The following is a 27876-nucleotide window of genomic DNA, read 5'->3' as shown; positions in this document are numbered from 1 at the left end:
CTTACAATCAGTAGTTACGTGCAGCAGGGGGCAGTATAGTGCAGCGCCTTTTCATTTTAATTCACTTTTCGAGGCGAGAATCAACAGACTTTCGAAACAGATTTGTAACTAGAAACATGCGAAGCGACAGAGACTGTCAATGTATAGTTTACATTTACATTACATGCCTTTTACTTTTTATTTTCATATGTTGTACATACATTTTCATACAGACTAAGGTGTTGCTGTTCATGTTTAAATATTAAAATATATTAAGTTAAGTGAATGTCATTCACAGCACACGGTGCACACAGTGAAATATATCCTCTGCATTTAACCCATCACCCTTAATGAGCAGTGGGAAGCCACACGCCCGGGGAGTAGTGTGTGGGGATGGTGCTTTGCTCAATGGCACCTCACTGGCTCCTTGGCAGCTCAGGATTTGAGCCGCCGAACTGGCAACCTTCTGATTACGGGGCCACTTCCTTAGCCGCTAGGCCACCACTGCCCCATAAATGCATCTGCATTACACCACAGAGCTCTATTATAGCTGTAACTAACTATAACTTTCAGCTCTATTATAATTGCAGGAATAATAAACTACACAGATTGCGTCCTACAACCAGTCCTGCCCCTTCAAGGCAGGGAATCTATTAGGTCTCTGTAGATATGTTGTGGTATCTGCCTGAAACTGTCACTAGTAGACACTTTTAAGTTTGCAAGCTAGTGCCTCTACAAACTGGAATTGTTTTTCTAGCTCATCCCAAAGACACAACACTGGATTGAGAGGTGATTTCTTCCCATAATGCATCCTGTGAGTGACATACTTCCCCAGTTTGGTGACACACATGCACCTGGCCATTCACATGATCTCACAAGAGCTGCCGTTTTGGTAGTTTTTCTGCTTCCAACATATCAGCTTCACTTTCTATATCATATATATAATACATTGCTACTTGACATTGTAATGAGATAATCATTGTTATACGCTTTACATTTCAGTGGTCAGTGGTCATTTCTTTATGGCTGATTGGTGTATCCATATTAATTATTAATGTATTGATTAGGAGTCGTTCATTTAACACTATCCATGTATCGCAGCATTTATGGCGCTCTGTAATGCAGAAATGAACATGGCTTTGTCGACATCCCTGTTGCTTGCACAGATCCACTGCCGCCTTGGTCCTTCCAAGGCAAAAGCATTCTGAGCATCTGTACAAAGAGAGCAAAAGAGTGGTAGAAGGTTTTAATTTATTTCAAATGAATTTTGACAGACATCTGAGCATTAAAATGTGACAAATATATAGCCTGCGGAAAGAAAACAAATGAACCTCACTGCTGCCAGGGTGCTGGCCTCACCTACATTTAGTGTCTGCAATGTCTCTCAGTTTGAGGCTGTGGAGCGCCACAGAGGCCAGGAAAGTGTGAGAGGATCTGAGCGCGTGGCTGAAGGGGACATGAACCACCCTTCTTTCACTCAACACCAAAGCGTCACTGAACAGGAAGAGGCCCAAGTCTCGGACATGTTCATACATCCTGTGAAAGAAAAGAAATACAATCTTTAATGGATGAATTTAGAATGCTCTAGCATCATGTATACCTACTACGTTTTCTTCTTTTAGGCACTTCTTTTTACCTAAGAGAGGCGGTGACCCCTTCATTTGGACTGTTTAATAAAGCCACCTCTTGTGTTGTGATCAAATACCTGTCTCCTTCTTGTAGATTCTGGGAAACAAAACGGTACTTATCATGAATGGTTTGTTTTGGCTGGTAAATTTTTTTCACATTTACACATTTAGACATGGATCCTTCTTTCTGCTTGAACTTACTGACAAGTGTGAACTTTGGCAAAGTAACTAATCTGTAACTGTGCATCAAAAAGGATGCAACTGTTGATGGGTGGATGAGTAGGATGGTACATACCGGGCAGCTCTGAATCATTTTCTGAGTTTCCACCATTCTCATAAGTCCATCACCGCTCTTTTTCAACTGGAAAAAGGACATGGTAGCCCCAGAGCGTAAAGAGGAGGTTAGGAGAACCTTGCCTTGCCCATCTAATCAACGTGAGGCAATTTTGACAACAACGTGCCACCAGAGCTACATATAATGCACAGACCTGCACTAAATATTTTTTTGTGTGTGGGTAATGTTTGCTAGTGTAACTTAAATGAAGTAGTCTTAAATTCAGTTGTGGTCATACCCCAGAGGTCTTTAGAGCAAAACTTGTATTTGTGTGATACTAAGTCATACACTGTGGACAAGGCGTATTAAGAGCATTGTGAAGAGAGGGAAACATGGGCATATGACAATTTGACAGAAGGTGGATCTGTCAGTTGTTTTTTCCCTAAATATTGAAACACAATCATACAGAAAGTGGCTCTTTCTTGTTTGTGTCTAATTATGTCGGAAAATCTTTTTATATGGTGACATTTGTTAATGTGCTCATGGCCCTTGTTCTGTTTTGGAGGGTGCCTTGATGTCTGTGGAGGTTTTGAAAGAAATTAAAAGTTCCACAAGGGTGGTGTCCATCAGATACTGTTAACATTTACCCTCTCCTTTAACCCTGTTGATTGAAGACCCACCTTGCATATGAAGGTCCTGTAGTTCAGCATAGTGGTTAAGGCGAAGGACAAATGCGCGTGGTCCGGGTGCTCAGTTGGGGTGTGCACAGACAGCGCCTGCAGCAGCAGTACATACTCCTGCACACGGGTGAATGGGGCAAGCAAGAGTTCCTGAAGACTGTACACAATAAAATGGAAACACAATTATACTTAGATTATGGTTAAAAATGACAGTCATTTCACTTTCAAAATGAATATAATTCAGTACAACCAGGACCTTAGCATGTGGGTTGAATGTGTTCGGTCATGTCTTTTCAAGAATACCCGAAATTCAGGAGTCTTCTCTCTGCACTACAAACACATATAAATAAAGTGAAAGACAAGTGATTGTCATTGTAAAGCACAGCACACGGTGACACAATGAAATGTGTCTCTGCTTTTAACCCATGACCCTTGGTGAGCAGTGGGCACCCGGGGAGCAGTGTGTGGGGACAGTTCTGATTACGGGTCCGCTTCCTTACCCGCTAGGCCACCACTTCCCTATCGTGAGTTACATACATTTTCTGGCAAGATTATAAACCTGGTACATTCATTCTGTTCAGAAGTGAACAGAACAATCCAGGATAAGATCTCAGAAAACATATATCTCAAAATGTAGTATGTCTTCAAGAAACCTTTGAACACTTTGTTCATAAAATTTTTTTTAGCTTGTGCCATACCTTGTCTACTGTCCTGAGAATGATTGGATAATTATTGAAGAAGTTGGTGTATGTCCTTAATTTGGTGCAGAGCTTTTTACAAATGTCACCTATACCTTGCTGAGGACTCCACTCCTGTAAACGCTCTGTTAGCTCTTTGACAAAAACGCTAAAAAATACACGACAGAAAAGACATACAGTGAAAGTTAACTAAACATTAATGTAGATGTTCAGCAATATTATGTAAATTTGTATATGGTTATGATTTTAAATACAACATTAACATGGAAACACAGCAAAGACACAACTGAATGTCTTTTACCGGTTGACCTCCAAGATGTCCAGAACAGGGGAGAACATCATAAGGATGTTTGCAGAGCTGAGTATTGCCCGGTTGGAGTCCAGAGAGGCTTTCAGTGGGATAAAATACACTCTGACAACAGTCTCCAGCAGCTGGGTGTAGATCCTCTCACTGTGCAGCAGCTCCTTGGCTACTGCGGTGCGTCTGTCAATATCACCAGACATGTCCTGTTTCAAAAAATAAAAATACTCAAAAACACACTTTAACTGTAAAATACAGACAAAAGTTGCAGTTGTCTCAATTCAGCGGTTGATTCTTCTGTGGTCAAGCCGAGACTTGGATAATTTCCACTTTTTGTCCCTAGCTGTCTCTGAATCTTGGCATCAGTTCACAAACCAGATGCATTTCTGGGCCACATTTAAAGGAATTAGTGCAGTCATACCCACTCTGATGTGATGCCGGTCTTCAGTAATGCCCACCAGGCAGTTCTTTTGTGAAGTGAAGTGAATGTCATTGTGATACACTGCAGCACAGTGCAGCACGGTGACACAACAAAATGTGTCCCCTGCTTTTAACCATCACCTTTGGTGAGCAGTGGCCAGTCACGACAGGCACCCGGGGAGCACTGTGTGGGGTCGGTGCTTTGCTCCGTGGATCCTTGGGGAGTTGGGATTCCGATAACGGGGCCGCTTCCTTAACAGCTAGGCCACCATTGCCCCACCAAGGTCACCTTTTAGGTCACCAAGACCAGTCTCAGCTGATATAAAGCAGGTGACTGACTTGGAGGAAAAGGTACAGCATATGTGCAAGTTTAGAAATGGTCTATTTTCAAACTGAAGAGCATGGGAATTGGCTGCAGCCATACACATTTTGTTGAGATAACACATTGTGTTCACATGTTTACAGCTGAATGTTCCCCACGACTAAACTAGCTTGAAGTCACTGTGGTCTGTTACCTGTGGGAGCTCCAGAATTGATCCGGGCAATCTGCTCTGCACACCCTCAGTCAAGTGTGTGGTGTCTGCTGTGGCACCACAATCCTCTTCATATTTATTTCGCACAAATGCAGCCAGAAATTCCAATGGATTCTCCTGCACCATGACCAGATACATAGCTGTTGTATTTGTGTTATAAATGACACTTAAATTGTTCTTAAATCGGGTACAGTGACATGCAAAAACTTTCACTCTGCAAAAGCGCATAAAAAGCTGAAACAATTTTTTTATGAAAGGCTGCTTGCATGCCAATGAAAAGAGGTTTCATTTCTCACTGGATTTTCTTTAAAGAATAAGATGAATGCCTCAGCTATAACATCAGCAGCTTTATTCTGTGATCTAATGCAGATATCTTGGGCACTGACTTGGTCACACAGGAACTGACCTGTGAAGATAGATAAACATTACATATGCACTACTAGACAGTCATTTTATTTAAAGATGTGTGTAATTAGCATTTATTGGTGCATTTTATTGGGTGTGTACAAGGTATAAAGATTTCAACGAGTCATAAAGATTTACATTGTTATTCAGATCATCTTGTCATTATAATGACCTTCACAGAGACTTACCCAGCATCCGCCCCTGTGTTTCTCTTCTCAACTGGTACAACTGTGGCCCCAGTTGTTCCTTCAGAGACACTAGTGCCACCTCCAGCCACTCTGCCTGCCTGCACCAGAGGAGAAATGGTCCCTGGTTGAAGTACAGATATGGAGGGAACTCGTCTGATCCGGACCATTCACTGAGAACTATGGGACAAGGGAGTACAGAGTATGTCTTTTCTTAAAGTACTCAGAATACTATAGGTTAACAGATTGTATTCTCAAATGTATAGTTATAGAAGAAAAATGATCTAATTGTGTATTTCAGGCCAAAACCTAACTGTGATGGTATGAGCCCGTGCAGATCCCTGTAGGAGCCCTGATGTTAAGTCCAGTCAGGGTAGACAGATTCCTCATCAGCTCCATTCCTGACGCTTTTGGTCCAGTTAGAAAAAAGTTTACATTTGATTAAAATCTATATATATTTTTTTATTTAATTTCAAAATGAAAACAACCAGTAAAGCCTATTAATAAGGAATACTCTGGAAAACACTTTTGTGCAGTTTTACACATACCAGAAGCTGCCAGAGGAAGAAATATATCTAATGTCCCTCCATCATTCTGTTGAAGGACCCAGCCTGAGATTTTCTCCCAGAATTCTCTCACTTGTGGGTTCAGCACTGCTTTTTCTGTGATGCTGAATCCTAACAGAAGATAAAATAGTGGTTAAACAGAATTTTAAAATGTATTCCGATGAAGAATGGGTGGTAGTAGCCTAGTGGGTAACACACTCGCCTATGAACCAGAAGACCCAGGTTCAAATCCCACTTACTACCATTGTGTCCCTGAGCAAGACACTTAACCCTAAATTGCTCCAGGGAGACTGTCCCTGTCACTACTGATTGTAAGTCGCTCTGGATAAGGGCGTCTGATAAATGCTGTAAATGTAAGAATAACAAACTACAATGAGAGCACCGCGTGCAAAACCATGTAGAGATGTAGCCACCTTGCACAAGGTCTATCTCCAATGTGCTTCCTCCAGTTACCACAGCAATGCTCTGAACATCTCTGCCTTTCAACAGTCTTTCAGCCTGAGCAAGAAGAACCTCCAGAGTCATGCTGTCATGGTCATACAATAGGGGGATCACAGAAACCTTCAATCCTGCAAGGAGCAACTGGAAGACAGGGAAGAAATGGTCTGAACAGAGAGACACTTCAACATATCGAAGGTTTCGCTCTTCTCGGCTGTTTTATACTTCATATGCAGGCACCATGGATGACAGTAGAAGCAGGTGTGTTGGAGACAAATTTGACTGTGGTAAATGTGACCTGGGAATATGCAAGGAATAGAGAAAAAAAATGCTGATATAGCCACAGATGTCTTTGTGTTTTAAACTAGTTAAGAACAAACCTGCTTTTGATTCTCACCTCATAGATTTAGTTAGTGGTATCTTTAACTTTGCACTCTCCACTAAACAAAGTCGGTCATCATTCTCTGGCATCCAGGAGTGGGAGGATTGTGAGCGGCATTTCTCCTGCATTTAAACACATGGCTTGTTCTTCAGAATAAACACTGCACACACTTTATACCAACAGCAGCATTTAATTTGCCATGACCACTCTCACTAACATCACTAACAAGTTTCAAAGGTTCTTTTACCCCTAATAGCACAAGAGCAGATGTCAAACTCATTCCAGACTGATGGTTTTGCCCTTGAACAGCACTGTTTAACAGACCTCCAGACAAGCTGTTACTTAACCAAGGCCGTCTAGACTTTAAAGCTCCTTCTGTGGAATGCAACATACAAACAGAGAGAGAGGACATTCAATTTAATGCTGCACCTTAGATGCTAAGGCTCTCAAAGGAGGATAATGTGATTAATCTTTCCTCCCTGACTCATGTCTTGTTAGTGATTGTCATTTTGAAGCATAGCAAGCACAGCACATGGTGTGTCCACTGCATTTAACCCAATACCCTTAGTGAGAAGTGGACAGCCATGAAAGGCGACCGGGAGCAGTGTGTGGGGACGGTACCTTGGCGGTTCCCGATTCGAGCCATCCAATTACCGGTTTGCTTCCTTACCTGCCAGGCCACCATTGCCCGGCCACCACTGCCAAACTAAATACCACTGTTTAGTTTGTAGAACTAAACCTGGCATTTTCAAAGTCACTCATATAGCTCAAAAATAATGCCCGGTTGGAGTTTGAAATCAACCTTTAACATATTTGTAACATAAGATGCATATCTACAGTTCATCACAAACAGCATCAATAATTGGAGTTGTCTGTCAAAAAAGGCATCAACTTTTGTCACATACAGTGAAATGCCAAACAGAGAGATAATATTTGTTCCTGACTGTCTATAGTGAAGGCATAGATGGATATGTTTTGACAAGTATACTTACTCTTGTGTTCTGCAACCTTTTCCCTTATGGTTTGTCTGATCGTACGCTCCTTCTGTCGTTCTTTCATATCATTTGCATCCTCCACAACCTCATTCAAGGTCCCATACATGCTTGAGGCTTCCCGTGGGGTAAGGCAGTGTAGACTTGAGACACAGTTTATGTAGTGATTCTTCCACGCACCATATTCATTGTTTGTTGGCGAGTAAGGAAGGAACCAACCATGTCTCACGCACTTAGGTGACCACAGCCAGTCCTGGGAGAGAAATAAGAAGACTGTTCCAATTTATATAAAACAGATCAGCAAAATTGTCATCAGCGCTAATCTTTCTGGAACTTGCAGCAGTATTTGGCACAGCCAACCACAAGACTCTCCTGATCATCCTTAGCGGTCTGGGAATTGGCGATCGGCATTGTAGTGTATAGCTTCCCATCTGGAGGATGACATGGAAGGTGACAGGGAAGGGGACCACATCTGCACCTCACAAGCTCTCGAATGGTGTCCCTCAGGCCTCAGTACTTGGGCTTCTTCTGATCTCCCTTTGCACCAAATATCTTGCTGAGGTCATATCTTGCCATGGGTTATCCTATCACTGCTATGTTTTTCTTTTTTTATATATATAAATTTGTTTATTGGGATCAGAGCATTTACAGCATTTATCAGCATTTATCAGACGCCCTTATCCAGAGCGACTTACAATCAGTAGTTACAGGGGACAGTCCCCCTGGAGCAACTTAGGGTTAAGTGTCTTGCTCAGGGACACAATGGTAGTAAGCGGAAATGGTAGTAACCCGGGTCTTCTGGTTCATAGGCGAGTGTGTTACCCACTAGGCTACTACCACTACCACCGCATAAGCAATAAGCATGATCTCAAAAGCTGCTTTACTTTTCCGCCAATGTGTCCATCTCTCATCACTCCTCACTTTGCACATTGATCTCTCTGATTCTCCAGCACTGCTCGACTGGTACCACCACCTCTCAATGTACCATGAAAGCATTCATCTAGACTCTTCTCTGTCTTGGCTCCTAGGTGGTGGAATGAACTTCCACTAGATGTCCAAGCAGATGGGTCATAAAAAAAAACAGAAACTAAAAGCTTTCCTGTTTAGTCTAAAAGAGCTTTTAAGTACAGGTTCTATACTCAATATTTTATAAAAATGGTTGGTTCTGATTTGTTATGCGAATGGTATCTCCAGATCGGGAGAACCAAATGAGGGATATCAACAATGGATATTTAAAGCACTTATGTTTGTCACTCTGGATAAGAGTGGCTGCCAAATGCTGTAAATGTAAATTGGGTTACTAACCTGTCCAGCCAGGAACTTCCAGTGCCAGCAGACCTGTGCTGCTTGGCAGAGCTCCAGAGGGTTGAGGAAGGAGAAGATATGAAGAGAAAGGAAACGTGGCAGTACAGTAGTGAAGTCCATATGTGTGATAGGCACCACCTCCATGAGCGAGTCCATGGTGAACCTGGATGTGTACAGTGCATCATGTAGAACGACACATTTTGGAAGATCATGAATCGCATGATTTCATGGTGCTGCGTTTTAATTGATCTTAATCATGGATTTATAGAATTACTTGAGCTGGGACTTGGAGCATCTCTTAAGCAGAGTGTGTAGAAACTGCTTCCTCTGGAGATCAGTCCACAAATCAAACCAGTGGAGAATCAGTGCTGTTCTTTCTTGAAACAGCTGGACACGCATCACAAAAAAAGAATTGCCTGTTAAAGGAACAGATCAGTCTGACACCCTGGATTTAACCCAAATCTAGAGAAAGGAGGAACAAAGAATCTACTTTGAGTTTTGATATCCTGACTTGGCCCCCTAAAGTCTGATACCAGAGCATACTTTCAGAGGGCCGGTGGAGTAGACCCTCCACAGGTTCAGGAAGGTTTTGGTGGTAAAAGTGTAGCCTTATTATTAGGCTATAATGTAATGTCTGATTGGTGTGTGTAGCCTGATGTATTTCACTTATGGTTCAAATTCAGATCCGCCAAGGTGACACCTAGAAATGTACCTTCCCCACACACTGCTCCCCGGGCGCGTGTCATGGCTGCCCACTGCTCACTAAGGGTGATGGTTAAAAGCAGAGGGCACATTTCGTTGTGTGCACATGTGTTGTGCTGTAGTGTTTCACAATAACTTCACTTTCACTTTTTAAAAAAGAATAGCAGTAATAGTCCGAGATTAGGGTCTATTCACCTTTGAATATCATAAAAAAAAAAAACTTGAATGAATTGCACACGATTCCATAATTGACATCTCCATTACTGCGTGAGCCCTGTTAGAATCGATCTAACCTGCTGATTGGATGATTTATTAACGATTGGCGTCCACGCGCTGAATCGGAAATCGGATACACGGGATTCATCCTCAGAGAAACCGAGGCTGTGGAGTTTCGCGCTACGTGGGCGCCGCGTGGACCTGGAGTTCAGCCATGCAGATTCCAGAGATGTGATGGAATGGGACTGTTGGGAATAGCTGGACATGCTCCTAGGAAGCAATGGCAATTAGAACACGAACTTTATGTACAGCACCGAGGTTTCCTTCACATACCTTCAGTGGATGTTCCGTCTGTCGCAGCAGCGTCTCCTTAGAAACCGGAAAACAATGCGGCGTCTCTCGGTGTCCAAACCGGACATTCGCACAGCGCGTATACTTCATTTTTCTAATGGGTTATATTTTTTTTACATGATTTTTTTTTTATGCCGGCATGTTCATGAATCTACAGGGTGGGCCATTTATATGTATACACTTTAATTAAATGGGAATGGTTGGTGACATTGAACATTTTATAAGTCAGATACTTGTAAATAACTCATGAAAGAATAATGTTACATTAAAACCAAGCACACCATTGTTTTTCTTCTGAAATTACCAATAAATGTAATGTGTCACATGACCCTCTTCCGATTGAAAAAACAAAAGTTGGATCCATTGGCCGACTTCAAAATGGCCACTATGGTCACCACCCATCTTGAAAAGTTTGCCCCCTCACATATACTAATGTGCCACAAACAGGACGTTAATATCACCGACCATTCCCATTTTATTAAGGTGTATCTGTATTTATATATCCACCTTTATACAGGCCCACCCTGTATTATAACGTGGGCTTCCCGCACAATTTCTGGAGAGAACGAACCATGAGCTAACCAAACACTTCTGTCAGAATTGTAATTATTATAACATATAGAGGCGTAAAAAAATGGAACTATTCCGTGAAAAAGAAAGTGGAAGGGTCCTATGGAGAATATGATTCTTGACCAAAAGAAAGCCTAAATAAATGCACAGAATTAACACACAGGCACTGTGTTACCTTGTAAAGGTTTATTTAGAGGCGTAATTGAACATTTCTACACTTCTGTACTGTACTAGATGAAGATGGAAGGATGTTGTGGGTGTGCTGCCCTTACGGAAGTGTTCACGAATGGCAGCTTTAATCTTTTTAGAAGTCAGTAAGAATTACACACAAACGATGAGTGCCGTGTGGGTTTCTCCCAAAATGACAGACATTAGATTTAGACCTTTATTAACATTCATAGAAGCGTCTGAAATTAAAGCAGAGTAAATTCTTTAAAACATCATCCTCCTCCACCACAAATCACCACTTTATATTACATTCGAGGGGGAAGTATACAATCAAAATAATAAAACAGACAGTAGTACAAACATCCACACATCTGCGAGTGCAAAAGAGTAAGGTGTGTTAGAGACACTATTGCCAAGATTATTTTATACTCTGAACAAAAGATTATGATATGTCACATTTAGGATATATATATATATATATATATATATATATATATATATATATATATATATATATATATATATATATTGCAGATATTATTTCTCAAATGTAAATGTAATACAACTACTCCTTAGTGCATGGTCAAGAGACTATTCATGTGAATACATAAACACATCTGTTTAGACTCAGCTTGCATTTTGATTTGTTACACCGACACACAACCTAGCCTTTAGAACCAGGAACAGACGGCTTTTATAGTCACGTCGCTACTGCACTTCGCATTTCTTTTATTGCTGATGCGATGGTGCAGGAGTCATGGTAGGCACGTCTGAGCTGCATCATACGCTGGATGTCCGTGGGACGTCTTGGCTGTCTGCTAGGTTGAGCTTTTGTCTTAAGAAAAGAAGTCAAGGGCCTGAACACAGAAGTTTACACAATAAGACCATCATGAGATCCATATTTTATGCACCTCACATGGAATAAAATTTTTAGCTGCCTTATAGGGTATTAAAGGATACATTGATGAACTCAGCTCCTCTAACTAAAAAAAAAAAAAAAAAAAAAAAAAAAAAAACTGTTTAAAAAGTGTAAACTGGGACAATACCAGAGGCTCAAGTATATTTGTTGATGGTGCATTGCTGGACTTACATTTAAAAGCAGTTTGTCCATGTTAGTATCACAAGCTGCCTTCCTCTGGTCTTCTGGCATCTCATCTACCTCACCATAAAGGTCAAAGTGCAACCGGGCAAGCTTCTCTTGCATCCCTCGAACATGCTCCATTTGATCGATGGAGCACTCGTTACCTTTATTACAAGGAAAGATGTGCAAAAAGAACTTTCACGCGCCAGGAGGATGATATCCGGTGGCTACAACTGACCATAGCTGATACATTTTTTTAATGATTCATATCACGCTCACCGAAGGCCTGCAGCTTTCCCGAGTGGAAATCATTGAGAAGACTCAGCAGGCCTTTCTCCATCTCCTGGACATCAGACACGTCTGTGAGGAACGAGTGTTGGATCGCCGCGGACTGGCTGCTCTTCCCGGACTGGCTCTGGGGTCTTGGCTTATCCCTGGCACCCCTGAAACGGAAGTGTGATTAAGAGTAAAGAATAGGACAGCGTGGTGATCTCTGGGTAGCCTGAAGTTCCGACTACCTCCTGCTGTATTTGGATTTCTGGCCGGAATGGGAGCTCACGCCGGCAAAGCCGATGTTTCTGCTGGACGCCGCACTTTTCCTGGCTGTGACCGGAGGGGGTTGATTATTAGAGGGTCGGGGGCTTTTACGCTTAATCTTCTTCTCTTCCATGATGAAAATATGTCACTTTATGCTAGCGACCTGAAAAAAAAAAAGAGATGTCACGACAAACATCGTGATGCACTTCGGCAGGCAGCACAAGCGCAACTATTGCCATGCTAGCTTCACTTATATCACAATACATGCTATATGAGGATTTAGACGTGGTTAAAATTAGTAGAGGTTCTCTCATTTCATAATTTTACATTAAAAAAGCGCCAAATCCCGTGACACGCATACGGTCCAACAGGTAAAACTGCTACAAGGTTAGCCGCAGATGAGGCACGCAGCTAATCCTACTAACCGGGGACGGAAAAGTAGCAAGAAACAGTCCTGTTCAAGGGGAAAATGTCAGACCTGAATCACGCATAAATCCTTAAAACCGAGCACGCAGGCGCTGCGCCACGGAACTCGTCAGCCGGGTCGTGGGCAGCATTCTTACAAAGTTTACATCCCACTTCCCGGTCGGCGTCATGACGTCGTCGTCACGTGACGTCACCTGCCTGCGGCGGGGAGGAGAAATCGACGCGTGTCTCTCAACGCTGTTCCAAACAAGTCTGATCGTGAAGGGATGAAAAAAGTAACGCCTATAATGACACAGAGAACTACATTTCAAATGTTGCCTGATATTGCTCGTTTGCGCTACCTTCTTTTTTCTTTTTGTTATCAAAATGATTCAAATTGATTGTGATTACGGTGAAATATAATAAAAAAAGTTACTGCCATAAAACCACAATTTTATATATATTAACAATGTGATAAAAAAATAAAAAGGTGTAAAAAGATCACCGATTCAAATAGCAAAATGTTGAATGAAAACGAGAATAAAACACCGGAACTAATCAAATATAATCAAATATTATCCTTCTTTCCTCTGGTTTAGCGAGAACACGGATCACGTGGAAGCATGTCGGCGTGCGGACGCAAGCTCAAGCTCCCTGCTAAAGGTTTCATGAGCAGCAGGCCTGTAGTCGATTCGCGTTTAACTGCGCGAATCTGTTGGCTTTTGTTGTTTTGTGTGCGCCTGCTAAAGTTAGGTTGGATGTGAAGGAAAAATAAAATAAATCAGACGCATTTAATGTTTCCTGACAGGGTTTCGAGATAAAAATGTCCAGAAGGCTCCAGACAGTGTCGACAGACTAACATTCAAGTACATGGTGAATATATTCTTACATATGTATTTTTATATGCAGCTGTGCATAACTTTATATGAAATGCATGCATTGTTTTGACGTTAGGAGATGTGTAAAGTTGACTCAAGCACTGATTCTGAGACCGATGCCAGTCCGAGATGGTCTGATGCCAGCAGCAAGGTGAGCTATTGGCATGCGTGATTTGTTTAAAACATACTTACAAATTTTATTTATATATATATATATATATATATAAAAAAACATTTCAACAATACATACAGGGGCCAACTGGGTAGTGTTATTAAAGGTGACCTATATGCATCTTATGCCAGGGGTTTGCTAGCAGTGCCACTGTAAGAAGAACAGCTCTGAGGTTGCCAGTTTCATACAAACCATCAGGATGGCATCACTTGGTGAGTGATATCTCCAGCAACTGGAAACAAGGCTGACTTTAAAGGTTTAAGAAATTCTGTGGAGCCACAATTGGGTTGAAAAAAACACTAAACAGATTCAGTGATGGTTAATAGTGTTAATGTTATGGATTAAAGGTCAGAAAATGAATCTTTTCTAATGTGATATGGCAACACCTAAGGTCAAGGTAAATTATTTTAATAAATTGTTGTGACTTTAGCAATTGGATCCATATGATGGAAGCTCAGAGGACTCTGAAGCTTCTGCGGACTGCTTCAGAAGACCAAAGCTTGCCATCAGCAGGTTGAGGGGTAGAATCCGCAGAGGGCCGATTAATCCGGTCCCGTTTCTAAGGGAGGCGCTAATAACTGTGCCTAAGGAAGAGACGAATGACCACCATCCTGAAGATATCCATATGTCTAGTGACTGTGAGATCCAGGCAACCTGTCAAGAGGTTCTGTCTCCATGTATGGATGTGAGTGGGCCTGAAGACAGTGGTGTGCTGATCAAATCTGCGTCAACCTCCCCTACGTTTGTTGGACAGCCAGTGATATGCAGCCAATCCAATCAAGGCAAACAGGACATCCCAGCACCCCATCATAAGTCAAAAAGCCCCAGCTTTCAAAGTGCACAGCCCAAAAAGAGACTTTTTCTTCCCCCGGGTGAAATGGGAGGCTGCTGCCAGAGAAAGCGGTTGCGTGTGGCTAATAAGAAAGATGAGACGTCATCCTGAGAGCTTGACCTCAAAGCCACAATATTTAAATAATATATTTTGTTTGAATGTGACTGTCATGCACTGGTATAATTGATCTTTTTTTTTTTTTCCTTGTAAATAGATGTTTGTCATTTTTTTCTGTAAAAGACAGTGGAATATTAGATGTATTTGTGTTGTGAAATGAAATTAAAGAGAACCATAATGCAGTAACAAGTTCCACAGTTCACTTAGCTGAGATACAGCAATTGAGACTGCTAGTGGTTATCGGTCTACAGGGTTAGTATTACACAAATACTAATGCTCTCTTGGCTCTGTAATAGTAATCTTCAAAGGTTCAAAGATATCGTCTCCAGATAACAGTTTATGCCCTAAAACCGTGGCACCTGAGAGTGAATTAATTAACGACACCTTAAAAATGAAAATGAGCACATTGTCACCATACAGCAGGAGCCCAGCTGCCGTTCCATTTGCACATGAGATCTCGTTCTCATGGCAAAAGGCTGTTCAAATGCCCACCTCTGTCATTAAATATTAACATCACCGTTAAGTGGTGGATGGTCGGGTTATGTGATAATGCGCGTATGTTGGAAAGATTAACTAGACTGATGTGTTTAACCCTTCCTGCTCTACACTAAAGGTGAAACTTCAGTTCATCTGTGCTGACATACCTTGACTTGTCCGTCAGTGGGGGAGAGTCGAGGCTGTGTACTGACTGCATCACCCCACTCAGCTTTACATCATCCTCAGCAGGGGGCGACTCTGCTGTCTGCCTGTGTATGACCCCCATTTCCGCTCCCAACAATTTGTCTGTTTGAGTTAAAGAGGCCCCTATCCCAAGTGATTGTGTGTTAGTGTGTGTGTGAGGATTGGGCAGTAGGGTGAGGGGAAAAAGACAGATTTCTTTTGTTCCTTTATTTTAAATTGTAATAGGCTATAAAAGGGGGGCAGTTCATGTCAGTTCATCAACCTCATGGACGTTTGTTATAGGTCAAGCGGCCCACATACTTTGTGATGCTGTCATCCTGGACCACCTGAGATGATCATTAAAAGTATTGGTAATTTAATGCAACTAAACATCTGAATGGCAATAAATAATACAATAAATGCAATAACACACCACATATAGTCCCAAAAAGTTTGCCAATGGACACATTGTCATAAATATATTTTTCAGATGTTTGTGAACCAAACATATCTTTCTATATATCAGCATAACATAGCAGCAAAATAATTATACTGCGTACATTATACAGTATTTCATTGTAATTATTCCACAGGTTACACTTGATTAAGGCTATTGAGAAAATACAATACAATCTTAATAAATCATACTATTAAAACCTCTAGCCCTAATGCTTATTCCCTAACACTGCTAAGAACAATCGAATGCCACATTTAGTTTCTGCTCATGAATACTTTACCAATTTTATAGAACACATACACATAGATGCTGGCTGTGTACAGTGTGGAGGTTAATGCTGTTCATACACGAGCAGGTCAGATCACATATCAGTGTAATTTCCTCTGATCAGTAGTGAACACAAAGTGATCAAATCACACTAAAGACCCCTGAATGTGTTCCTGAAAATCTGTGATTGGGATTTCTACGATTCAAACAAACCAGGAAATTGTGGTCAGACTCAATATATGAAAACATACGTATGGTAAATGCATTTATCAGACTGTACAGAATCATATAGATGTCCTATATGCTCCATTGATGGCAAGGAATCATACAATGTGTTTTTTCTCATTCAAAACACTGACAAGCAGTGCAACACCGTCCTCCAAAATTTATTTTACAGTATTTGAGCTATGGGGCTACCCCAATATGAAATGTTGCAGACTGGGGAGCGTTTTTTAGCCCATCACAGATCCCAGATGTGTTGTTCAAGCAGCAATACAAAATTAGATTTAGGGAGTAGTTTTAGGCAGTTCCTCAGACATACCACTGACACCATATTGTTTTCCCTCTTTGTTTTTCAGCAACAATGAACATAGTCTCAGCATCTCCCTGGAACCCTTGTACCTTCAAAACAGTTCTGCCTTACCAGCCTCCATTCACCCGAAGACGTCTAAGAGTCACTTGCAGCTCGCAAAATATGTATGGACATGAGATAATACTTTTCTATCCTTTGTATATGTACACATTCTTGGGGTAAAAGCGGTAGTTTACTGGTTGAGGCCTGTAGTTATACTGCATTTTAATCCTTGGGTGGTTTGCATCAGCATTTTCACACATTCAAAAGGGGACACACTCTTACACTGGGGGTCTTGGGGGTCTCGGGGGTCTCATGCTAACAGACAGAGAAACCAGGAAACTGGACTGTGAAAAGACTGACAACCTACAAACTGGCTGGGCTGAAAATAATGACAAAGCGTAACACAAGACACTCATAGCACTCGTAGCATTTTTTACATTCCTAAGTGTGGATCAATCGCTTGGTGCCCTTACACATGCTTGCATACAAGTGTGACCTATCCAGGAGGAGGGTGTTCGTGATCAGTGAAACACGGTGGGCAGATTTTCTGTTTAAAATATGATACTCATGTACTAAACACACACACAGGTTAGCATGCAGATACATATTGGTAGGTCATAAAAAAATTATTTCCACATGATTTTTTATTACTCAATTTTTTATCGTGAATCAAAAGTTGGAAATCATTTGCCTATATGTATATTAAAAAACTTTCTTCTAACTGTATCCTGCGCAAAACCTAAACGTATGAATTAGCCATTGTGAAAATAAAGGCAATGTATAGCGAATCTTAAAAGACGGCGTGTCGTGTTTAAATGGCACGTTTCCGACACAAAAACTCGCACTTCTATTGGCTGACTGGCTTTCGACGAGCTTGAAACGTTCCGCGGGAAAATCTGCAAGTTTTTTTAGTCGGATTTTTCTGCACCCACCTTCAGCTCCAGGTCACGATTTGATTGGATAATGGCTCGCCCCAGCTGTCACAGACCCGCTTCTGATTGGATGTTGATTCTGTATGTCACCCCCTCCGTCTCGTCATTCTTCTCACGGTTGTGATTGGTTGAGAAGATAATAACAGTGTCTGCTATTGGTCAGAATGTTTGACGCTTTCGGGAGCCTTGGTTTGGACATAACTACAGGATACAGACTCGAGTTTTTCTTCCCCACAGTGGAGCCCGGGCTTTGCTCTCGGGACCGTTAGCGTGCTTACTTCGTGTCCGTTTTCGTCGCCAGTGCGACTTAAGATAAATCACAGGAGTTTGCCACCGATTCATCCCATAATTTGGAGACACTGCGTTTAAGCGGGCAGATTGAGCATGGACTTCATTTGGTGTCCACGGGCTCCTCTTGTGTGAAGACCCGCGGACGTGCTGTCCCCCGTGACTAAGTTGTGCATAAACATGAACAAGCTGGCAGTTCTCGGAAGGTACAGTTCCTAAACTCTTTAATGAGCCGTTCTCCTCATGTTGTCGGCTATCTTATCGTATTGGCTTTTCATATAATCTTTAATGCTTCTTTTTCTCTTTATAGTCCATGTGAAACCCCCAAGTTGAAGATTCCCTCAATGTCCAATCTACAGGGACGGTCACAGTTAAAAAGAAGGGCGCCACCAGATGAGAATACAGCAGGAGGACCTCAGCTGATACATGCTTCCCAATGGTGCATGAATTCATACCCTCCCAAACTGTAAGTAATGTATAACTTTACTCTGTAACTACAGATGCTCAATCCCTGCCCATATTGGACTCATTTATCTCTCTATCTGTTTATTTATTTTCTTGTCTCAGGTTCAAAGATCAAAGAGTTCACTGTCATTTTATTCATAGCTGAGATTGTTTGCTACCATGACAGTTTCATACTAAAACAGTTCTGTGTAATCCTTAAAATGACATTTAATTCTTCAGAGTGACTCCAATGTTCCAGTGGGAATGGCCAGTCTCCTTACTGCTCCACTAGTGACTGATAACCCAGTTGAAGGTCCTGGATCAGTGAGACATGCTTTGATTCTTTACAGAGGATTCAAAAGAATCTTTTGAATCCTCTGTAGATTCTGACTCTACATCTGTGTCCTCCTGGACTGTAGCCTGTAATTCGCTGTCGACCATGTGGGCTTTTCCGCATTTGATTGGGATTGAGCAGATACCTCTCAGGAAGAGTGTGAACCCCAGGATTATCGACCCATGCATCATAAGGCCTTTAAAGAGGACCTTTGGAAATTCCGTCAGAAGAGCCGGACCTGGGCTGGGGAGCGCAGCAAAAGAGAGTGAAATATTCTTGTACATTATTGGACATGAATGGGTTTTATATGGGTGTCAATACCCAGGCATGCTTGTATGAATCGAGGCGTGTCCACTTAACATTCATGTTGGACAATGAAACATGTCTGAGCATCTTATGTCGTTTCAGTTTCCCTAATTTAAAACTTAATACACAGTGTGTTTTATAGCCTATGAGAACAGTTGTCTTTTACATCCCCTCAGTCCTTTCAAATTGTGCCCTTGAGGTGTTTGTGTGTGAGAGAAAGAGCAACTCACATTCCTCAGATTTACACACATACGCATGTCTAAGAAGTGGACTAAGGTAGATGATACAAGGTTAAAACCATTTTGGAATCTGCTAAATGAATATAATGTAAAATTATTCAATAACTTATCTGTGCCTGGCCCATAACTTGGTTTTCTGGTTGAGCACCTTCAGGTTCAATACATTGGTGTAACAGCGTAGAAATTCTTGCCAAAATGTTTCTCTTAAGTTATAGATCCCATCAAAATAAGTTTATCTGGATATAGCCAGATGTCCTTAAATTTGGTTGCTAGTAAGAAATCTGGTGGGCATGTGTGTAAGAACACCAGTGATGAAACGTAGCACTTGAAGTTAGTCCTTAGAGAAATGGTGTAATATTCTGAGGATGGATGAGATTTTAAATACATTTTGGTTCTAATGAAAGTAGGATGACCCCCCAGGTAAGGAATTCAAGCCACAGTATATTACAGAAGAAAGAGGCATGATGGTGCAAAAATCATGGTATGGGGATGGTTTTAAACACTAAGGCGGTCGGCCTATTTATCATATACAAGGAATATGGATCAGTATGAGCAACTTGGCTCCAGGCAAAAAGAACTTAGGTAAAGGAGTAGGCATCTCAGTCCCCTTGACCTCATAGCTGTTGAAGTAGTGTGGGGTAATCTTTTGAAGAAAACTACAAAATTCACAGGAACAATTTCTAATGGTGCCACTTATAAAATGGATTTTAATATCCATTTTATAAGTGGCACCATTAGAAATCAATAGAAAGAACAGTTTCAAACTAACAACATGAAGGAAATAAAATTAAAAGCAATGAACAAAGTGTCCAATTTATATATAGTACAGGACAAACATTGAGACACACATTCTCATTCAATGTGTTTATTTTCATGACCATTTACATTGGTAAATGTAAATTCTCACTGAAGGCATCAAAACTATGAATGAACACATGTGGAGTTATGCACTTAACAAAAAAAGGTGAAATAACTGAAAACGTTTTATATTCTAGTTTCTTCTAAATAGCCGCCCTTTGCTCTGATTACTGCTTTGCACACTCTTGGCATTCTCTCGATGAGCTTCAAGAGGTCGTCACCTGAAATGGTTTTCCAACAGTCTTGAAGGAGATCCCAGAGGTGTTTAGCACTTGTTGGCCCCCTTTTTTATGCTTTATTAGTGATTTTCAATTTTTCAACAACAAACAAATAACAGCTGTTGACCAATATCCACCCCCACCCATCAAACAGCAAGAAGAGAAATAAATAAATAATAATAAACCCAAAAAACAAAACAAAATAATAATAAAAAAGGGGGAAGGGAAGCTGTCTCCTCTGTGTTGTAGTATTTTACTTTGTATATGCGTTAAGAAATGACATGTCTATGCTGGACTTAAACTGGATGATTTAACATAATCAATAAATGGTGACCATATCTCCTTGAACTTTTCCTGACGATTAGTTTGATTGCATCGCAGTTTTTCCAACTGCAACATGGAGAGCATTTCCTTAATCCAACTATTTAAAGAGGGGGGCTTGTCTGATTTCCACATCAGAAGAATAAGTCTCCTGGCCATTAATGAGATTTTGTAGGAATTATTTCTGGAGGGGGGACCCCAAAAATAGAAATGTATGGGGTAGGTTCAATCATTCTATTACATAAAGATGACAAGACTATGCAAATATTTTCCCAAAAATTGTACAATTGACTGGCAGTTCCAGAACATGTGACCTAAAGTAGCTGGCCCTTGGTGACATCGTAGGCACCCCGAGCTGGTATTAGGAAACATTTTTGCTAATTTATCTAATGAGTAGTGTAGGTAATGTAGTACTTTTAACTGGATCAAACATTGTCTAATACAGACAGAGGAGGTATGAATCTTGTTGGGCTCTTTGCATTCACTCTGCGGTCCAGCTCAGCCCAAACCATCTCGATTGGGTTCAGGTCCGGTGACTGTGGAGGCCAGGTCTCCACTTAAGTACAAAACTCCACATGTGTTCACTCATAGTTTTGATGCATTCAGTGAGAATGTAAATGGTCAAGAAAACACATTGAATGTGAAGGTGTGTCCAAACTTTCTGTACTATATATACAATGCACATTTATACTAGTCCAGTCTTACAATCTTGGTAAAAAAAATGAGTAATTAGTTTAAAGAAAGAGTATTGAAACAGCAACTTGGATGATTCATGATACCATTTTAATGTAGACCAACACCAACAATCTTTCTTCTATAAAATGCATACAGATGCCTTCATTAAAAGTCTTTCCCAACTTACTTTAACTTTCCACCTTATGTCATCATACAAAAGCAACCATCTGACATACCACAGACTTTCTTACCTATTCTTAAATAACCACTGAAATTTCACTTACTTTACCAGGTTACATTTAAAGGAATACATGCATCATGTTTATGCTAGCAAGTTACAGTTAATGTGATTAAATGGGGCTAACTAGGAATGTTTAGTATGTGGCAGCTCTCCTGTTTTTTCTACCAAGCAAAGCATCTATTCGGTACAGAGAACAGCAACACCACGCTCATAGAAATTGTGGGGGTCCTCCTTAGTGGCAATGTCAAAGTCCACGGTGAAGATCAGGTCTGCACGAGTGAAGTTCAGGTACACGGGCAGAGTGACCTGACAAAAAGAAACAATAAAAGAGTAAATATTTATTATTTGTATGCCATTTCACACATATTGGGCTGGTTAAAAATTATTACTCGATTATCAGGTCGCACAGGGCCGGTCCTAGCCTGTTTGGTGCCCTGGGTGAAATTGGATTTATTGGAATATTTAGTGGAATTGGAAATATTATGAATTTAATGTGCTTTATTTGGAAGCACCCCGCCTCCTTCCCCTTTTAACAGGTGTGAGACTTCTCATCTAGCATACATGAGTGTGACCGAATTGTTTGCAATACTATTTATTTTACATGGAAAGGTCCATGTTAAATCATAAATTATGTGCAGATGAGAAAAGGTATTAGGTATTAGTTGATACTATTTCTACACAACCTATTTAACCCTAAAGAATTGAGAAGTGGGCACAGAGATCACCATATACAGATTTAAAATGTTCTTTATTTCTGAAACAGATTTCCTGGCTGTAAGCCTCGCTGAACTAAAACCCCTACAGGCGTAATATGATTATTGCAGCCTGCTGAGCAGTAATTAAGGTGGAACTGACAATTCGAATAAGGCGTTAACTTCAGCGTGAGCTGGTTACAAGAATCCGCTCCAGTCAGTCAGAGAATTTCCTGCCACCCCCTCCCTCTGCAGCCCTTACTGACCTTACTATGCCTGTGATGCAGCAACCGATCTTGTCGCCTGTACTGCCACTGATGTCACAGATCGTTCTACTAATCATGCTAAGCATGTAAAGCTTCTGAACTCACCATGTTCCTCTTTTCAGCATTGCTTTGCTTGAGCCAGCGCAGCTGAGTGAGAGCAAGCTCGGTGGAGATATCAGTGGACAAAGACAGCTTGTTGTTGGAGCAGGTTGCTCCCTGCAACTTCAGACCTGATCAAAACAATAAAACAATGAAAAGGCACCACAATGGGTGCAATTCCATCCACAACCAATGTGCCACTGAAGTCACTTCTTCAAACATGAAACTGAATTCAGTTTACGGACCTGTGCTTTGTTAAAAACTCTATTACATAACTTACCTTTGATGCCAAAGCTGCAAGCATCCAGCTGAGCTCCCTGGGAGGTGGTCACATTTACCTCCAGACAAAGTTCCTCAAGGGACCAGCTGTTGGCCTGGGCCACATACTGACGGGTGGCTGTAATGTAAGCCTCAGGTACAAACAGGCTGCCCAAGCACACATGAATGTTCTGAAAGATATGAAGTCTCTTTTTAATTTCAAAAAAGCAGGTTTCATATGAATGTTTGTGAAGCCAAGACAGCTTCTGTATCTTAATAGTTCACCTGTTAAGAGTTATTACTAATTAAAGGGTGAGTCTTTGACGTCCACCATAATCTGCGCTCTAACCTTGAGCTCTTTGGCGCCTCCGCTGGCTGCTGCCTGAGAGATCTGCTGCAGCTGCTTGATGCGGTCGCTGAAGTCAGCCACCCACTGGATCACAGTCATGGAGGCTGGGACAGTGTACCGGCACCAGCTGCGAGGCAGAATGCCTGAGGGGAGAAAATGATCACAGTCCATTCTGGTTGGACCAACAAAACCTGCTTTGGAACCTTTGTATTGGGAAAAACCTGGTGGAATAAATTATTTAGGAGGATGTTGTGTGAACCTTTGACTAGGTCGTTGATGAGAGTGCGGAGGACATTGGTCTGTTTCTTCTTGCCCTCACAAACATGTACCACATCAGTTAGGTCCTGGCGGATGTCCTGCAGCATGCGCGCACCCATCTTTACTTCACGCTCAAAGAAACGAAACAATGGGTCCTACAAGACAGGGAAAAAAAATCAATCATAAACTGACTATTTTAATAATATGAATACCGGTCACAACCACTGACACTTGCACAAACCCCTGGCATTGTGATACCTTGATATTCTCCACAGTGCGTTTAAGATGGTTCACAGTCTCAGGGATGAGCTGAAGCCAGTTGCAGGCGGTGGTGTGCAGGGTTCTCATCCAGGCAGGCTGGGCATCAGATGAGCTGGTGGTACGCTGCTTCTTCTCAGTTTCATAGGCCAGGTCATCCTCATCCTCCAGCATCTGCATTTTCAGCATCTTACCCATCATGTCAGTGCCTGAAGCAACCCAGAGGGAAGAGGCAGCCAGGGGTGGGAGGATGTGCAGGAGTAGGAACCAGTCCAATGGAGGTGGAGGGGAGAGGAAATTAAAATGGTGGAATACAGACTTAAAGGGTTAACATATTTCCCCTGAATTCAGAGGGTGTACACAAAATTAGTGAAACACACAAAAAGAAGTAAATAAAAAAATATATTAATGTGATTTGGGGGGGGGGATTTGGCTAGTGGGTTTGGGGAGAAGAGCAGGAACTAGAACAGTGAGCTCTGAAAGGGCCCTGCAGAAAATTGCCAAAACATTGCCAAACTCTTAACTGTAATAAACTATGACAATTAAAGAGTCAAAGGCAAACCAGTTTGTGATTGCCCTTGTGTATGGTTCTTTAGATATTACTAGGTGTGTTTTTTTTTTTGGCAAGGATATCACAATATGATAATACCATGATATATTTCTATATTCTACAGTTCACAGAAAATGTAAAAACAGAGCTGATATACAAAATGCTGTGTACGACATGTGTGGATCACACTACATTAATAAAATCAGCTAAAACATGAGTCAGAATTGAATTCTGGACTAAATATGTATACAAAAATAGCAATATTTGATGTCCCTGTATCGATGCCCCATGTAAAATGTCAATATATTGCTGTATCGATATTTTCTAATACCCCTAGATATTCAAACATTTCATGCAGGGCCCTAATAATCAAAAACACTGTATAGTTCACGTAAAAAAAAAAAAAAAGGGGGTCCGTGTTAGCTGCTGTTAGGCACCATGATGGATGTGAAGTACAGCTGATAGAGGATGAGGACTTTGCTCTGGGCAGAACACACTTGTGTATATATGGCTTTTACACACAAAGTGCATCAAGTGGCATTAGCTGAGGTACCATATTACTTCTCTTCCATTTCTAGGATTTTTTGTGAATAAAGGCTTGTATACTCAATGCAATAGATACAGAAGTGTGCTCTGGCCAAAGCAGACAGTAGTTATTAATGTCATGAGCTGAAAGGTAAGTTACCACACTGAAGTCATGTGGCCACAACAACTGACAAAAAAAAATCCATTAAAAACAGAGAGATGAAGAGTTAAGAAAAAGCCAAGATGGTCTAATTATGAAAACCACAATCCATGGGTGGCGGACAAGGACGGATGACCATACCCTGAGTGGTCAGCAGGACTTTCTCAGCATTGCTGGGCAACCCTAACCAAGATGGTGTCTGGGTATCTGGAAGCATTTCCACCCAGTGGATAAATTCTTCACGGCTGTGTGACGGACAAGAGTCGATTAGGATCTTTCTCCAAAAGTTTGATCTAATGAGTACAAACATGCTGTACTGACCGGATGCCATCGGGCATTTTGATGTCTTTGTGCCCATCTACCCTGAGAGCCAGTTTGAACTCGCTGTCAAAGCTGCCAGTGGTGAATATGCGTTCCAGGAATGTGTTGAGCAGCCGCTGGTCAAATTCGTTGTCAATGCGGCCACCATAGATGGATTGGGCCATCAAGGTCTTAAGTGCAGTCCAGGGGATTTTATCTGGAGAGATGTTCTGCCGACCCTGCAAGTTTAGTTTTAGTTTTACAATCAAATCTCAAGACAATACTTGACAAGTTTTTTTTTAGTAATCTTTTGTAATGTTTAACAAATCATACCTTGGCAGTGTCATCCAGCCAGGTGTCCACAGTGTCACAGGCAGAACGCAGGTCTGACTCTCCAAACTCATATTTCTTAGACCATCCCAATGGGGCGTAACGCAGGCGTTCCTGAATGACTGCATGGAACCAGGCCAGCAAGAAGTAGAGGCGGGCACGTTCGTTCGGAGACTGCAGGACAAAAAAAATAAAATTTGAATACCTGTGCATAATATATCAGTGGGCCTACACTGAAGCATTCACTTCAAATCCAGGCTTGTTGTTTTGGCTTGTGCCACATCAGTTTTTCCTGAGCGATTTGGCTTCCATTGATTTAACATGGTTCAACATATTGACATGAAACTTGGTACACTTGGTACAATTTTTTCTTTCACCCAATTATTTTCCCTAACACTCCTTCCTCCCATTAACTCCCACACATTTTACAGGGCAACGATAGGTCACACTTTCAGCCTTCCAACCACCACATATTTCAGCCATTCAACCAATTAAACCTTTTCACCACTCCCTCCTCCCATTCACCCCCATGCATTTTACAGAGCAACAATGGTCACACCAATTCTTTTAACCATGACAAATTTCACCTATCCACCGAATTTAACCAATTCGAACATTCAATCTCCTTCCACTCATCCCTCTATCCTCCACTCCTCCTTTTCATCCCTACCATTGAAACACATACACAGACTTTGACATTTAAAGTTGGACTAATTCTTTCAACTATTCTCCTAATTTAACTGATTCAGCCACATACTTTAAATTCTTTTGCTGCTTTCCAAGCCAAAACTGAAGAGTGTTCACAAACTTCTCTTTTCTAGTTCATGGTTCGGTTACAAAATCAAGATGAAATAAAGATCTCCACTTAATTAGCAAAAAGAAAAGGCAAGTCTGACAGTCAGATTTGACCTTGCACATGCGAGCCACAGGAATGCTGCTGAAGGTCCTCAGCATGTTGGCCTTCACACCAGGTGGTGGCTCAAAAACGAATATGCGGCCAGCACGCAACAGGTTGACTGGGACCTGAGAAGGGAATGAGAAGAGAATTTAAAAGACAAAAGTAATGTTGCAAACTCATTAACATACACACACAGAATCTAGATAAAGATTACAAGGTCCTATGTTAAGTCAATTACAGGGGTGATCGTGAAACTTTCACCCTTGAGCTTTTTCCATGCCCAAGTGGTTAAGAAAAGTTAAGAAAGATGTACTACACATAGTACAACTGCTGAATATAGAGTTTTAGGTACTGATACAATTTTGTCTTGATGCTTTCGAGAGATTGACATAATATACTGTCACTTCAGTCCAAGTACACATAACATAAATCGCATCATTTTGGGTTCTTGTAATCGCACATTCTGACATTGTGCGGCGCTGTACTTCTAAATCACAAAAAAGTAAGAAGACATTTGATTTAAAACATGCTTCCCTTCTCACTAAGCTATATTTAACCAGGAATATCAGTGAAAACTCCCACCCTCAAAACACTGGTGGAAACTGATATACATGTCTATATGCCGGAAATTCGGTGTGGCACCATAATGCTATCAGCCCTGCAATTAACCAAGAAATTAGATGATCTTACCTTGGGGTTGATCTCCATGGTCAGGAATAGACGGAAGCTAGCGTGAGGTTGCATGGAGTGGAGCTTCTTCTCTAGCTGCATCAGCCAACCAGGAGCCAGGTGCACATTCTCCAACATCACCCACCTAGAGGGTACAAGTCACAAGAGCATGACAATCTGCACTGGGTACGATTAAACACTGAATCAGTACCTAAGTCCATGAAATGAACTAACCTTCCAGACTTCACAGCAGTGTTGATATCACGATCCGCTTTGTTGAAACCCTCAGCAGATCCTAAAAAAAAATAATTGTAAACATCCATTTTTTAACTTAGTTAAAAAAAGAGACATGTTTTTACATTACAAATAGCTGGTCGGTTCAAAGCTTTCTTACCAATGGAAATGGAGGTGATGTGTTTGTTCTGCTCAGCTGCCAGGTCTCTCACTAGTCCACTGGCATCATACCCAGGCACAGAGCACATCAACACTGGGGTGCTGGGCTTCACCTGAAAATCACATCCACCTCACATTAGCATTTTTATGAGGAACGCAATTAAGGTACAGCCGGTATCACGTCAGTTCTGTCTAAGCTGCAACCAGAACAGAAAAGCTGAGATGGAAGAACAGTTCCACAA

The 27876-nt window shown here is 41.4% G+C and overlaps 4 protein-coding genes and 1 long non-coding RNA gene across 8 annotated transcripts in view; 2 read left to right on the top strand and 3 right to left on the bottom strand.

Annotated features, from left to right (window-relative positions):
* Positions 1 to 372: 372 nt before the first annotated feature.
* ect2l (epithelial cell transforming 2 like) lies at positions 373 to 10111 on the bottom strand. The gene is made up of 22 exons (XM_028970319.1): positions 10038 to 10111; positions 9782 to 9974; positions 9061 to 9173; positions 8787 to 8949; positions 7482 to 7734; positions 6737 to 6864; positions 6505 to 6611; positions 6358 to 6405; positions 6083 to 6321; positions 5652 to 5780; positions 5418 to 5510; positions 5107 to 5283; positions 4810 to 4919; positions 4496 to 4630; positions 3561 to 3766; positions 3260 to 3407; positions 2818 to 2891; positions 2562 to 2718; positions 1903 to 1968; positions 1616 to 1704; positions 1343 to 1515; positions 373 to 1191 (listed from the first exon to the last, which is right to left on the bottom strand). The coding sequence occupies exons 2-22, from the start codon at positions 9968 to 9970 to the stop codon at positions 1064 to 1066; spliced, it is 2925 nt and encodes a 974-aa protein (XP_028826152.1). The 5' UTR covers positions 9971 to 9974; positions 10038 to 10111; the 3' UTR covers positions 373 to 1063.
* Positions 10112 to 11303: 1192 nt separating this feature from the next.
* ccdc28a (coiled-coil domain containing 28A) lies at positions 11304 to 13071 on the bottom strand. Of its 2 annotated transcripts, XM_028988134.1 has the most exons (6): positions 12890 to 13070; positions 12393 to 12574; positions 12154 to 12317; positions 11884 to 12038; positions 11754 to 11776; positions 11305 to 11628 (listed from the first exon to the last, which is right to left on the bottom strand). In XM_028988134.1, exons 2-6 carry the CDS (start codon positions 12542 to 12544, stop codon positions 11574 to 11576), a joined length of 549 nt encoding a protein of 182 aa, XP_028843967.1. In that variant the 5' UTR covers positions 12545 to 12574; positions 12890 to 13070; the 3' UTR covers positions 11305 to 11573. The 2 variants fall into 2 exon arrangements, with proteins under 2 accessions (XP_028843977.1, XP_028843967.1); XM_028988144.1 differs by lacking the exon at positions 11754 to 11776 and having other exon boundaries at positions 11304 to 11650; positions 12890 to 13071.
* LOC114784634 (uncharacterized) lies at positions 11809 to 14809 on the top strand. The gene is made up of 4 exons (XM_028970195.1): positions 11809 to 13689; positions 13771 to 13845; positions 13998 to 14078; positions 14297 to 14809. Exons 1-4 carry the CDS (start codon positions 13687 to 13689, stop codon positions 14807 to 14809), a joined length of 672 nt encoding a protein of 223 aa, XP_028826028.1. The 5' UTR covers positions 11809 to 13686.
* Positions 14810 to 17891: 3082 nt separating this feature from the next.
* On the top strand, positions 17892 to 20060 carry LOC114799491 (uncharacterized). 2 transcript variants are annotated; one of them, XR_003751245.1, is made up of 3 exons: positions 17892 to 18199; positions 18304 to 18459; positions 18678 to 20060. It is a non-coding gene; the product is annotated as an uncharacterized LOC114799491 (long non-coding RNA). The 2 variants fall into 2 exon arrangements; XR_003751246.1 differs by lacking the exon at positions 18678 to 20060 and adding an exon at positions 18561 to 18579.
* A 1414-nt stretch (positions 20061 to 21474) lies between these two features.
* dync1h1 (dynein, cytoplasmic 1, heavy chain 1) overlaps positions 21475 to 27876 on the bottom strand; it is a 30777-nt gene continuing 24375 nt past the window's right edge. For both annotated transcript variants that reach the window (XM_028967168.1, XM_028967177.1), the window contains exons 66-78: positions 27636 to 27747; positions 27476 to 27536; positions 27263 to 27386; positions 26584 to 26697; positions 25678 to 25848; positions 25366 to 25583; positions 25186 to 25289; positions 23810 to 24018; positions 23553 to 23706; positions 23294 to 23436; positions 22967 to 23135; positions 22693 to 22817; positions 21475 to 21935 (exon numbers count right to left, since the gene is read on the bottom strand). In XM_028967168.1, coding sequence (XP_028823001.1) covers positions 21807 to 21935; positions 22693 to 22817; positions 22967 to 23135; positions 23294 to 23436; positions 23553 to 23706; positions 23810 to 24018; positions 25186 to 25289; positions 25366 to 25583; positions 25678 to 25848; positions 26584 to 26697; positions 27263 to 27386; positions 27476 to 27536; positions 27636 to 27747 — 1833 coding nt within the window. In that variant the 3' untranslated portion in view covers positions 21475 to 21806. The remainder of the gene's footprint in view (positions 21936 to 22692; positions 22818 to 22966; positions 23136 to 23293; positions 23437 to 23552; positions 23707 to 23809; positions 24019 to 25185; positions 25290 to 25365; positions 25584 to 25677; positions 25849 to 26583; positions 26698 to 27262; positions 27387 to 27475; positions 27537 to 27635; positions 27748 to 27876) is intronic.

This window comes from Denticeps clupeoides, chromosome 1 (assembly GCF_900700375.1).
Source record: "Denticeps clupeoides chromosome 1, fDenClu1.1, whole genome shotgun sequence".
Classification (NCBI taxonomy): domain Eukaryota; kingdom Metazoa; phylum Chordata; class Actinopteri; order Clupeiformes; family Denticipitidae; genus Denticeps; species Denticeps clupeoides.
This window is presented reverse-complemented; position numbering and strand designations above follow the sequence as displayed.